This window comes from Alligator sinensis, unplaced genomic scaffold, assembly GCF_000455745.1.
Source record: "Alligator sinensis unplaced genomic scaffold, ASM45574v1 scaffold406_1, whole genome shotgun sequence".
NCBI classification, from domain to species: domain Eukaryota; kingdom Metazoa; phylum Chordata; order Crocodylia; family Alligatoridae; genus Alligator; species Alligator sinensis.
The window spans coordinates 2,062,492-2,076,023 of record NW_005842181.1 but is presented as its reverse complement, the minus strand read 5'-3'; the positions used below and the strand labels follow the sequence as shown (position 1 = coordinate 2,076,023).

At 42.0% G+C, this 13,532-nt stretch overlaps 1 protein-coding gene across 7 annotated transcripts in view; it reads left to right on the top strand.

Moving 5' to 3' along the window:
• Positions 1-1,299: 1,299 nt before the first annotated feature.
• LOC102383623 (protein furry homolog) overlaps positions 1,300-13,532 on the top strand; it is a 214,234-nt gene continuing 202,001 nt past the window's right edge. For all 7 annotated transcript variants that reach the window (XR_003094661.1, XR_003094660.1, XM_025207103.1 and 4 more), the window contains exons 1-5: positions 1,300-1,435; positions 6,017-6,107; positions 6,826-6,905; positions 7,029-7,109; positions 11,255-11,423. Coding sequence is in view for 5 of the 7 variants with exons in the window: in XM_025207103.1 (XP_025062888.1) it covers positions 1,308-1,435; positions 6,017-6,107; positions 6,826-6,905; positions 7,029-7,109; positions 11,255-11,423 (549 nt within the window). In the remaining 2 variants the exon portion in view is untranslated. The remainder of the gene's footprint in view (positions 1,436-6,016; positions 6,108-6,825; positions 6,906-7,028; positions 7,110-11,254; positions 11,424-13,532) is intronic.

Genomic DNA, 13,532 nt, shown 5'->3' with positions numbered 1-13,532 from the left:
CTGGTCCTTGTGCTTTTGCCCAAGCCTGGTGCTTTTCTCTTAGAGTGTACTCCCCTAGCCTTTCCCCTCCACAGGGCCACCCACAAGGCAGTGGGGTGCTTTCTGGTGCCCCATACTTACCTTTCAATAGGGAGGCATTGGTGTGGCATTTCCTGGAGACTATCCTGCCACAGGCAGCCCCACCATGCCATCCAAGCCCAGCAGGATGTAGTTTTAGGTTATTCTCCAGGACCGCTGCAGACCTACCTGCTCTGATCTTTCATCACCCCTCTGGGCTCCTTGAGGGTCTCTCTGGGCTACTCACTCCTGGGCACTCTGTTGCAGCCTCCATCTCATAGCCTGCTCTCTGTTTCTGGCCCCATCTCTCTTAGCCCGAGCGTGTGTTTCATGCTCTGGCCCAACCAGCATTATTTTGTTATTCATAATTAACAAGCTTTGGTGTACCACTGTGTAGAAATAAGTTTGTTATGCTTTAGAAAATAAGATAAAATTGTCTAAGCTGTACTTTGAGAGCATCCTGTATTGTTAATGATTACTATTTTGAGCTGACAAATGATCTATATCCTAAAAGAGCTTATTAAGGTTTATGTTTCATGACTTCAGCGTAATTAGGCCTAGACTACTCTAATATTGTGTTTTTGGAGGTCTTATATTATACCAAACTACAGTATCTGCATACCAGCTTTCAGTAGTATCTCTCCCAACTATATAGTTGGTCTAATAAACTATATCTCAAAAGGACCCTTTCCTGGAGCACCCCAGCTACAATTCCTTTATCTCCAATCCTTGTACCACTACCCTGAAGAAAATTAACTAGATTCTTAACTTCAAGCAGATGAGTAGTCCCAATAATTCAGTGGACTATGCACATATGAGCAATTGTTTCTGTGCTTTCCTGGCTTGGCGAAAGAGTGCCTTCTTCAATATGTAAAATATGTGTCGCTTTACCTTTTAATATGCTCAGATATTATGTCAGTCAGCATCATATTAAAGAACTTGGGTAGATTTTTTTCTTGCATTTAAAGCTGCAATTAGTGTTTTCAATGCTGTATAGACATGAAAAAGCACTATAAACATGAAAATATAATTATATTTCTGTTTATAAGGGCATGGTGATAAAAAATACTGAGTTATTGCTTGTGATACACTGAAGATATGCTTTTGAAGATGAAAACTTCAGAACAGAGATATAGCAAGAATGAGAAAGTTTAGCGTTTGAATGAAATTTTACAGTACCATTTGAAGGAGAAGATAATGCCTGTATACTATTTGAATTATTTTGTTTTACCCACTAGGTAATAAGCTCAATGAGCTCCCTTTCAGAGTATTGCTTACCCTCTATTCTTCGTACTTTGTTTGATTGGTATAAAAGACAAAATGGCATTGAAGATGAATCTCATGAATATAGACCAAGAACAAGCACCAAATCTAAAAGGTATGATCTTGAATAAGCTTTTAACCATTATTGATGGTTTTTAAGATACATTAAACATAATACATTGAAGCACTTCTGTTGTTTGACTGGCCTCAGGACACTGGAATTTTGGACAACTGGAATTTCAAGAAGACAAAATAATAAACTCTTGACCTTGAATAATCACTTTTTAACTTAACGAGAAAATTAAAATTTCTCTGTACATCTGTCTAGTTTCTTGGGTAAGAATATCTAAATGTATCTGTATCTCAATACACAGTTGCAATTCTTAGGTAAGAATAATACTTATGTATAAAAAAATCCATAGTCTCTTAATTTTTCATCAGATTCTTCACATATTATTAGTACTCTACTCCCAGATCAAATAAGGTTGATGCTAACTTAGACTTTTTGCTTATTTCATAGTTACCCAGTCATTCACTTTCATGTTTAATCCTAAATTTTACCATATCAAGTTATTATAAAGGAATTCAATATTCCTAGAATTAATATAATGTACTTGGAAAAACCTATGTCAACCACAGCATTCATTTTCACCGCCATGTGAAATTTTGTGACTGCATTTAAATAGTGTTTTTTTTAGAAATTGTCTTTGTCTGCCTTACTCTTAATACCAGGCAATGTAATGAGAATAATTTCCGACCACTTCACTGAACCAAGACTTTTGTAGATTTAACCTGCTGCGTGGTCATCAAAAAACCAGATATGCTCTGCAAGAGTAGAGTAGAAAACACTATGGGCAGAATTCAGTTTACCTAGGAGATGACCAAAGTGCAGCTTGTGACCAATTTTAAGTTATTTGATGGAAGTGTAGGAGTAATTACTTCTTTGGGGCATGTAAATTTCCCCATTATAGAAATTAGGAGATGTCTGTTTGTTTTTGGAGTGCGATCCTACAAAGGGGTGCTTATGCCCTCAGAAGGGACCATCAAATTGTTCTTACACTTTAATTAGATAGCTCAGAGTGGCTTGAATGTTTCACTTTGTTCATCCCCTACATTAAATAGAATTCTGCCCTTAATCCATGTGAATATGGATTGGGCCAGATCTATTCCACCTATTAGTCATGTGAGTAGACTTAGAGTACCTAAGTATGATTCTAGTACACCCTGCTTGAGTCCTTGAAAAACAGTTTATACAAAAGATAGGTAGGCCGTTCTCCTCAGTCCTTTTCTGTCACTCAGTCCTAAGGCTAAGATGGTGGGGTGTTACAAAAAAAGATGCATTAATGGATTTTCAGGACTGAAACTCAGGGGAGTAGAATCTCATTTAGATGCCTAAGTCTATTTAGAACAGGGTTGGGCAATTATTTGGGCCAGAGGGCCACTTAGGGAGTTTTGCTGAGTTGTTGCAGGCCAGGTCAGCATCCCCTGCTGTGCCAGGTCAGCCCCTTTACTCCTTGGCCACAACAGCTCACCAAAACTCCCCAAGTGGCTCTACCCTGGGGCCCAGCCCCACAATGTCACTGCCCAGCGATTCCAGCCCCAAAGTCTCCGTGGAGACTGACCCGGGACACATGTGGGCAAGGTGTGCTTGGCTGGGTGCATGGGATGGGACTGTGGGCAGACAGGGAATGGCATCCAGGAGTGGAACTGGTGGGGCTGGAGGCAGGGCCAGGATCTTGGGGCAGTGACAGTGTGGGCCTGGGGCAGAGCCGTGATCTGCTCCCAACACACCTCTGCACACGGACCCAATACCCATCACAGGGATGTGTGGGCAGCAGATTGTGGCTCTGCCTTGGGCCCCAGCCCCACACTTTCACCACCCCAAGATCCTGGCCCTGGCCCCATCCCCACCCACCCACAGCACCATCCCTTCCACTTGGCTGAGTGTACCTTGCCCACATTGATCCCAGGCTGATCTCCATGGAGACCCAGCTCACCTTCCCACTCTTTCTGGTGCTCCCAGTTGTGGGTGCAGGGTGGATGGGCCGAGGTGCCTGGGTAGTGGGGCCGGGGCCGGCAGCAGCCAGGTCTGCCAGTGTGCTCAGGAGCAGCAGGACCAGCTGCACACTCCACAGTTTGGGCTTGATAAAATCCCTTGGTGGGATGAATCCAGCCCACAGGCCATATTTTGCCCACCTGTGACTTAATAGGCAGAATGGAATCTTCCATATCAGCCTTTCAGTGTATTATAGGTCTGTGAACAAATGATCAAAGTATCTTTGGATTAAAGAGTGCAGACAGAAGTTTAGCTCCCCACTGTAACTGAGAATGCTTTGCAGGAATTATTCTGAGTTACAACAATCTCCTGGAACAAGCAAAAGTTCACTGTTGGTTCCAGGGGAGAGCTGGAGTGGTTTCCTGAAGCTGGAGTGGTTTCCTCTAGCAACAGCCCCATCTCACTCTCAGCCTGTCCCTGTTTCAGAATGGGAGGGGGGAAAGGGAGCAGAGGGAACTCATTCTAGGGGTTTCCCAGCCAGCTCTGGAGGGTGGGCTGGGGATGTATTGGAGCCCCACCCCACCTCCGCCTCAGGGGGCTACAGTACACCCCCTGCCCCACCCTCTTCTAGGGACTAAAAAACCCCCAAACCAACCCCCCTCCCATTCTGAAAACAGTGACAGACTGGCAGGCAGTGCAGACAGAAGTTACAGAAGATTCTCTGTTTTGAAACATCTTCACCTAACTTTCACCCTATTGGCCATTTTTTAAGCTGTCTGCAGCAATGCACTTATGTTTCGTCATGGCTATAAACTGCTTTCTGTGGCCACATTGGACAAAAATTGTCACTTCTGTGTGCTCCCACAAGCTTCTAAGGGCATAATCATTTATCTACATGTATTGTATAGCATCAAGCATACACGTAACACTTAAGCCAGGTTCTGTTCAACCAATTAAGCACATTAGTGGACCTGGGAGCCTAAATGTGATTCTAATTCAACTTGCTCAAGTTCCTGAAAAACAATTAAAATCAACAGTGGGTGAGTCCTCCTCCTCCTTGCTGCTTTTTGATGAGTCGGTCCTAAGGGTATGATGAATGTATGTTACAAAAATGGATTTTCAGGGTTGAGAAAAATCATACTTAGGCCCATAAGTCCAATTAGACACCTAATAGTTGGAATAGGATCTGTCTCCTAGTATATAATGGTAAAGGAAGAGGGCACTGTATTGTTATGGATTATCAATCAGTTTTAATGGTAAAATTCAGCACAGCAAAGATAGCTGATGCCTCCACTGTTTAGTTAAATAATTATCCTCAAATAAAAAATGACATTAACTTGGTCTTTTTGCTCTCTTCATAGTTGCCCAATATTTCAGTTACTTGTTTAGTCCCATATTTGTCCTTTAAAGTGGATAGTTAAACTGCTCATGGTGGGTTGAACAGCTGCATAGTAACTGCCACTTAAATGCAAGTTGGAAGAAATCCCTTTAATCCTCCCAGATATTCTAAGTATCTCTCCACCCCATTCCATATAACTGAAAAAATGTTTTTTTTCAAATTATGGACTTATGTATGTACAAGACTGTAAAGCTACCTCTACAAATATCTGCCACACATATGTTGGTGTGAGATATTTTTGGTATGAGACTACTAGGCCAGCTTGAAGATTTTCTTTATTCTTGCCAATTTATAGAATAATTGAAATTAATAAATATAATTAAATTAATAGAACTTAATTGTAGTTGAAGCAAAAACAATTATCACTATTATGTCATGCTTTTGATGCTTTTTTCTAGTTTTATTCCATCAGGATAGAATAAGAAAATGAAATAAAATTTCACCACATCAAGCAAATCTTTTCTAATGATCTTTGATACATTGATTGAGGTTCTTTTTGCAAGTCCTATTTTCTTCACTGACTAAAATTCTTTCACTGTTTTCTTTTTGCGCAGTTTTGTTGCCCACCTGTTTATTACAGAACTATAGTCAGTATGACACAGTAAACAGTAATACAACCTTAAGTAAATGCTGAAGCCAAAATTTTCAAAGCTTAATGTATAAAATCAAGTACCTCCTACTATTCATTCTTGGGAAAATCAGGCCTCTGATTTCATTGTCTAAATATGGTTTGAGGAGTCTAACTTGGGCATTTTATTTTACTGAGGCGCAACCTGGTTGAAAATCAAGGAAGGAGCTAAATGTGGATTTAGTATTTTAACTTTACCTCCTAATTAAAAAAAAAAACTTAGTCTGAACTAATTTCTGACTAAACCAGCAAGACTACCATTTCTACTTAAAAAATGATTGTTAAATTAATAAATTTAACAATCATAGAGAAATCAAAATATAAAAACCACCAAGTGGAATTCAGTTTAACCATTGCTGAATTATAACAGAAACATAAAAATAAGTTATAGGAAGTGAATTGGTCCCATTTTAGTTTCTGTAGGTAAAAAGGGAGGGAGGAAATGAAAGGAAGAGCATACTGACATCTGATAATAGGTGATTATAATAGGTCAGTAACTGGGCTGTGTGTCATAGGTTTTAAGCAACTGCCAATTCACTTCCCTTTCTTTTCGTTTAAGTTTATAGTTAAAAAAAACCAAAAATGAAACCCATTTTATTCGTCTTGTTGTACTGTAATATTGGCAGATATGATCCACTTCTCATTACAAGTATATTTCTTGTTGATTTTGCAGTGATGAACAACAGCGAGACTATTTAATGGAAAGAAGAGATCTGGCTATCGATTTCATTTTTTCATTAGTACTAATAGAAGTTTTGAAACAGGTAGATGATCCTCAAATTATTCATAATATGGTAAATGTTTGAAGATATGCATTGTTTTATCTCTCACACTGATTTTCAAATTGTTCATTTCTGTTTGTAGCCTAAACCAAGGGTTGGGAATCTATGGCCTGTGAGCTGGATCCAGCCTGCGAAACCATTTGATCCGGCCAGCAGATATGGGGCTTTGGTAGCATTCAGCAGTGGGGAGCTCCAGCAGCAGTTGCTTTCCCCTGCCACCATGGGGAGAACTGCCAGCTGCAGGCGCTCTTCCCCTGCTGTTGCAGGGGAGGGAAAGTGGTAGCTGCAGGTGCTTTCCCTATCTCACTACTGGGGAAAGAGGTGGCAGTGTCCTAGCACTCACCCACCTGCCCATCTCAGACCTTAACTGGTTCAGTCTGGTCTTCAGCCTTAAAATATTGTCAACTACTGGCCTAAATAGTCTAAGGCAAAAATGACTGTTAAATGTCTTCTTTACTTATTGCTGTCTTCTTGTCCCCCTTATGGGAACTAAATTCATTGTTAATACAGACTTCATTTTGCCACATTTTCAGAGATGAAATATTTGTTTTCGGTACTAAGCCATCTTAATATGGCTGTCCCAGTTTTCAGCTGCTATAATATTTGTGCAAGGATGATAGCCAGAAGTAATATTAACACTAAGGTATGAAGCCTATGCTTTCATACTTATTGTCAGTTATGCTTTATTTTATATTTTCAGATTCCACTTCATCCTGTAATAGACAGTTTGGTACATGATGTTATTAACTTGGCTTTCAAGCACTTTAAATATAAAGAAGGGTAAGGTTCTTTCCCATACCCCCACAAAAAAAAACAATTCTGAAAGAATTGCTTGTTGACTTGTTTACTTTTACTTGTTAAAGGAAGCATGCTCTTTCAACTATCTGATTTATTTCTTGCTAGGTATCTTGGTCCTAACACTGGAAATATGCATATTGTTGCAGATCTATATGCAGAAGTAATAGGTGTGCTAGCACAAGCTAAGTAAGTATACTTAATGCAATGTCTAAAACAGCCTGAGAGATTTTCCTTTTATCATTCTAGAAGAATGGTTAGTCTGATATTTTGGATTTCTTTAAAGGAACTATGGGAATAAATCACTTCATCTAATTAGCATGGCTGAGCTAAAAATGACCCATTACCTGGTCACAGAAACGTTTTTTTAGCCTGTTTGTGATTATTTTAATTTAGAACTAAATTTATGTGGTGCAGTTGTTATAGATAAAGTAACAAAACCACAATACTTGAACATAATGCAGAACTCACAAGGATCATTTTTGGACCTGCTATCACTTCTTTAAAAAACAATCAGCAGTAATGTTAACTGGGAATGAAGTAAAAATACAATTCAGTTTAATTTAATAGATGTAAAAATCCTATGTTTCTTCTTTTTTTGGTTTTCCATTCCTCTTTTTACCTATTTTTCCTTTATATTGTTATATGTATATAATTTTTTCTGTCCATTCTTTATGTTATCCTTTTCTACTAAATTGTTTTTTGTGGTGGAGTCAATAGGGCTATTCATGGAAGAAACTCTATACTTAGTGTTTGGAGGATTGGAACCTACATCACAAAAAGAATGATGGAAATGGCAGTTCCCAGAGAGATTTTATGGGAGAGTAAGGACAATAAAATCATGTGACTGCTGAAGAGAGTCATAGATATGTACAGAGTACCATAGGACCATTGTATGCCATTCTCCCTGAAGATATTTTCATTCCTTTCTATCTCTATCATCTACCCTGTAATTTCTTCTGTTTAATGTTTTCTCTTTCCTCCCTGGGTTATCTGCTTTCAGACTTCTAATTTCTAGTTCAGTTCAGAATTCCATTTGGTAATAAGCAGAACAATAATACAACAAGCAGAAAAGTGCTCATCCCATTCTCTTTTTTTGTATTCAAAGATTTTATCTCTTATTTTGTTCATGAAATAATTTCAAATAGCTTATGGTGTTCTTTAAGTTGACTGTAGATTTTAGTCTGGACACGTATCTATATAGACCCAACATCATGCCCAGACATGCCTCATTGGAATTGAAATGTGTGAGCATGGGCTCCTTTTCCTGCAGAGTGCCTTCATCACTCTGGTGTACAAATTCACCAACACCAACCTGTTTCCAGAACATGAGGACATGTTGAAGATTATGCTCCAGACAGTAGACATGGGGGGAGACCTATTATGTTCTCCTCACCATCCCCAAACAAAGAAGTAGTTAGCAGGGCTGTGCAAAACAGCACCATTCCGCTTCGACTTCCGTTTTGATATTTTGATGGAACAGTGTTTCGTTTCGAGTTTCATTTCGTTTCATTTCAAAAACACTGTTCTATTTTGTTTCATCAAAACTGTTTCAACGTTTCATCCATAGGCTATAATGGGGAAGCACAAAACTGCCTATAACTTTGTCATTTCTAGCCTGATTTGGATGAAACTTACAGGGATAGTAGCCCCTTCTGAGGGCATAAAGTCTTCCAGGTTTCAAGGAGATAGGTGGAGAGGTTTCTGGGAAACTACCACACGGTGCTGACAAGCAAAATTGTCATTTGCCAGCAGCGGCAGCCTCCTGTCATCTGGCAGGTGCATCCAGGAACCCATACCCCCAGGAGGGCTACAGAGCTCTGATGGACTCCTCCTGGGGGTACGGGGGGCTCCCAGTCTGCCTTCTGGATCATAGGAGGTTGCTCCTGCCACCTGGGACCGGTCTTGGATGCAGCTTGCACCCAGCACCAGGAAGATTGGTGCTGCTGCCAGTCCCAGGCAGTAGGAGCAGCCTCCTGTGATCTGGCAGGCAGATTGGGGGCCCCCCGCGCCCCTGGGAGGAGTCTAGAAAAGCCATGCAGCCCTCCCAGGGGTGCAGGCCCCCAATCTGCCTGCCACATCACAGGAGGCTGTTCCTGCAGCCTGCGCCCAGCGCCGGTCCCAGGCAGCAGGAGCAGCCTCCTATCATCTGGCATGCAAATCGGGGGCCTGCACCCCTGGGAGGACTGCAGGGCTCTGCTGGACTCCTCCCGGGGGTGTGAGCAGGTCCCCGATCTGCCTACCAGATCACAGGAGGTTGTTGCAGCATGCTGTTATCTGGCACATAGATCCAGGGGCTGGCACCTCCTGGGAGGGCTGGGGGCTGTGCCAGAATCCTCCCGGGGGGGTGTGCCCCCGGCTCTGTGTGGGATGACAGGAGGCTGCTGCTGCTGGCTGGGACTGGTGCTGAAGCCAAGTCTGGCTTCAAAATTCAAAACATCTCAAAACTTTCAAAATGTTTCACGTGCCCTTGTTTCATTTTGAAGCTGTTTTAAAGACTTTTGTTTCATTTAGATTTGAGCTCGACATGCATTGAAACAGCTTCAAAACAAAACACTGGGTGAAATTTCGCACAGCCTTAGTAGTTAGTGACCTGAGCTAATAGTTTGGCACCTGGCACACTACAGCTGGATGATTTCTGAAGATTTCAATAATTCTTGAAAAGAGGACTTTTCCTCCAAGGAGATCAAGGAATTTCCCATAAAACTGGTAGATTACTCCATTATACTCCTGTGGCCTTTGCCTGTAAATGAAGTATTCATTAATCTGGCTAGAATTGTCTAGCAAACACTGGTACACATCATCTAGGCATGTCCATAAGTGTGTCCCCTCTAGTTTTGTCATCACTGAGATGGTAAAAGGGACTTGTGAATGCCTGAAGAGGACTCCTCTTCTGTCTCTCTCTACCATCCAAAACTGCAATTGGAGATGGGCCATGCTCAGCAGTGGGAAACTGAAGCAGAGTACCATGTGAAGCATCCATACCTAAAATTCTAAATGATTTGCTAAAGCTGAAACAGAATGGCGTCTTGATGAGCTCAATCTAGGAACATTTGGCAGTAGTCCTAGATTCATAGATGCTAGGGTCAGAAGGGACTTCAATGGATCACCGAGTCTGACCCCCTGCCCATGGCAGGAAAAAGTGGTGGGGTCATGTGACCCCAGCCAGGTGCTTGTCCGTCTCCTCTTAAAGACCCCCAAGGTAGGGGAGAGCTCCACCACCCTTGGAAGCCCATTCCAGATTTTGGCAACCGTAAAAGTTCTTCCTGATATCCAACCCTAATCTACTCTATTAGCTTGTGGCTGTTGTTCCCGGTTATTCCAAGGGGTGTCCTGGTAAACAGAGCATCTCTACACAGACATTATCTAAATTCATTTTCAACATGAGATAGTTTTGACCTGCTTACCATTATTAAAGTGTATTCAACCAGTTCTTAGGTAACACTGGCATCTTCAACTGAGTCCCATATCTAACTCAAGATAATGACTAGCAATTGTAAGGACATAGGCACAGGTACAATATAAAGTTGTACTTTATAAGTGTGTATCTGATAACACCATTTACAGTAGCTGGCCTTTAAAAAAAGCTCAGCATTTGTCAACCATTACTATACCATGGTATGTGAGAATCCATAGTATTTTCTTATATTTTTAAATAAATTAACTACACTACCTAAGATTCAATGATATTGTAACAGCTACCAAGAGAACCTTAAAACTAGAATCTAAACCCTAGCTGAATCTTTTTATGTTTATCATTTAAACATTTCCCTTTGTAAATATTGCAAATGCTTACAATAAAATGGCTTTTATCCTGGATTACAAAACACGTAGGAGGACTAATTTATGATAGAGTTAGATTGTATATATGAAAGAACACTAATGCAGAAAAACTTGGAAAGCTTATTAGATGCACACAATATCAGGAGCTTGGACTCTATACTCTCATATTCTAAGCTTGTGCTGGGTAGGAAATAGTGCAGTCAGCCTATAAGAGAAAGGAAAGTGGTTTGCATTGCATTCAGTCATCCCATCCTTTCATCCTATCTTTAATGTTTACCGGCAGCAAGGGAGTCATGTTCAGTGATCTTTAGTCATAAAGACACTGCAACTTAATGAAGGGGTTAGAGAGATGGATAATATTGTAGGGCAATCCCAAATGACAACACAACCGTACAAATGCCAAGTAGAAAGAAATCTAGTCAGATATGCTAAGGCTCAAATGATGATTTAAAACAGAATTCTTTCATTGTTTTTCTTTTAGGTACATTGTAATACATGTTAAATATTACTGCCAGCCTATTGTTTTGTAACTCACCAATCTGATTCCCTAGATTTCCTGCTGTGAAGAAAAAATTCATGGCAGAATTAAAAGAGTTGCGACATAAAGAGCAAAGCCCTTACGTGGTTCAAAGCATTATCAGTCTAATAATGGGAATGAAATTCTTTCGCATTAAGATGTATCCTGTGGAGGACTTTGAAGCCTCTCTTCAGTTTATGCAGGTAACATTTGTTGGTACATGTTATGATGAGTCACTGCCACATCAGGTCCAAGTGGGCAGTTGCGATGTCCTCACCAGCCAGTCAGGGGCATCTTGGCTACTTGGCTCTGTTTCGGAGTCTTCAGCAGCCTAGGGAGCTTGCATGGCATGCTTGGAGGTGTGTGAGAACCCCTCCATCTTCTGCACTCAGGTCCAGCAGGCAGGCTCTGAGTTCCTGCTCCCCCAAAGGGTAACATGTTCTGCTTCCTCCTGACCTAAATGAGGGCAGTTAGAGCAAAGCTCAAAAGTTAGAGCACTTCTACTGTGGGCTTCTTGAACACCTGTACTTAGCTTGTTTTTCCTGACTGCATGCATAATCAGTATACCTGTGTGGAGTATTGTTAAGAAGGATATTATTTCTTTAAGTTATCCACAATTTTCAGGGGGTGGACATACCCATATGCACATGTGCGTGTACACACACACACCAGCCCCCAGGAAGTTCCAATAAGGCTCTGCTTATTGGAATGCAGCCAGTTTGTGAGTTGTCAGTCAAGCAAAAAGCGCACACAGTGAGCAAAGCTGCATGTCCTGACAGCTCTGATTTAATCTGCAGGGAGCAGTTCCAGTCATTTTGGTTCTTAATCTATTTATGCTTGCACTGATGTCTACAAGAGAAGTCCACTTTTCAAGGTTTGCATTGTTTTTCTTTTGGAGAAGGATCAGCTGATCAAGCCAGCACAAATATAAAACAAGTATTATCCAATGAAATGTCAGTCTAAAGCAAAATTATCACTATTTTATGTTGTAGTGTGTGATTTTTATCTCTGAACATGAAACACTGAGATTAAAGTCAAGTTTCCCTCTTAATATAGAACATGCATATTGAGGGATTATTATCCACTACATGATGCACAGAATTGATTGCTTTAACATTATATTCTGTGTTGTAAACCTCTAATTGGGAGGTCAGCCCAGGTTGGGGGGTCAGTCCAGGTCTGCATGGCCGGGGGGTGCTACCTTCCCCCCTCCTGGTGCCAGTTCCCAGCATAACAATGTGCAGGTCTGGGCAAATCTGCAGCAGCTGCTGGCTGCCATTTTCAAGAGGCTAGGGCGAGGGCAAAGGGAGCCCTCCCCGCTGCCACAGCCCCCGCTCCATAGCTTGTTGGCTGGGGTCTTTGGCATAGCCAGGATGGGTCTGTGCAGTGACAGGGCTCCCTCCTTCTGGCTCCAGTTCCTGGTGTGGGGAAACACGAAGCTGGACTGCCCCTCCTGCAGCTGATGGCTGCCACTGTCAAGAGCCTGGGCCAGGGGAAAAGGGAGCCCCCCTCCACTCCCACGCATACACCATGGGTAACAGACCCAGCACCTCCCAAAGACCTCAGCTTGCAAGCTGTAGGGGAGCCATCCTGGCGGGGGGGGTCCCATTTCCCCTCACCCCAGCCTCTTGACAGTGACAGCCTGCAGCCTGGGACTGCGGCTGAGGGGGAAGGAGCCCCCCTGCCTGGCCCAGCCACTCCAATGACCCCAACTAGCAAGCGTGGAGGCGCCTTTGCAATTGGGGGAAACCACCCTGAGCCACGAGGGAGGCAGGGCTGGTGGGGGGCGCTGCTCCAGCAGCCTCCTGGGAAGCATGCAGCAGTGCCCCATCTGCTGGCTTTGGCCAGCTGCAGGTAGGCACCGAGACCTCTCCCCTACCCCAACCACACATCTGTTCTGTTGGAACATGGAACATCTTATACAACTTTAAGAAAAGTGTGATAATTAAAGCACTTTCCTCCAGGGGCTTTTTGAATGGCTGTACTTAGCCTGAGAGCCCAGCTCAATACCAAGCTCCCAGTACACATGTATTATAACATATTTTAAGAATTTGTATGAAAATCACCCCTATTTGATGTGTTTCATCATACAGCTTTCAGTTTACGCTTAAGTTTTTCATGAACTTGAGCAGGGTTGAATAGGATCACACTGAGACATGAAAGTACCACGTAGTTGCCTAACCGGTAGAATAGGATATGGTCCTTAGATCATATAATTGGAATATAATGATCTATGGTTCATAGATTCATAGATGTTAGGGTCGGAAGGGACCTCAATAGATCATCGAGTCCGACCCCCTGCATAGGCAGGA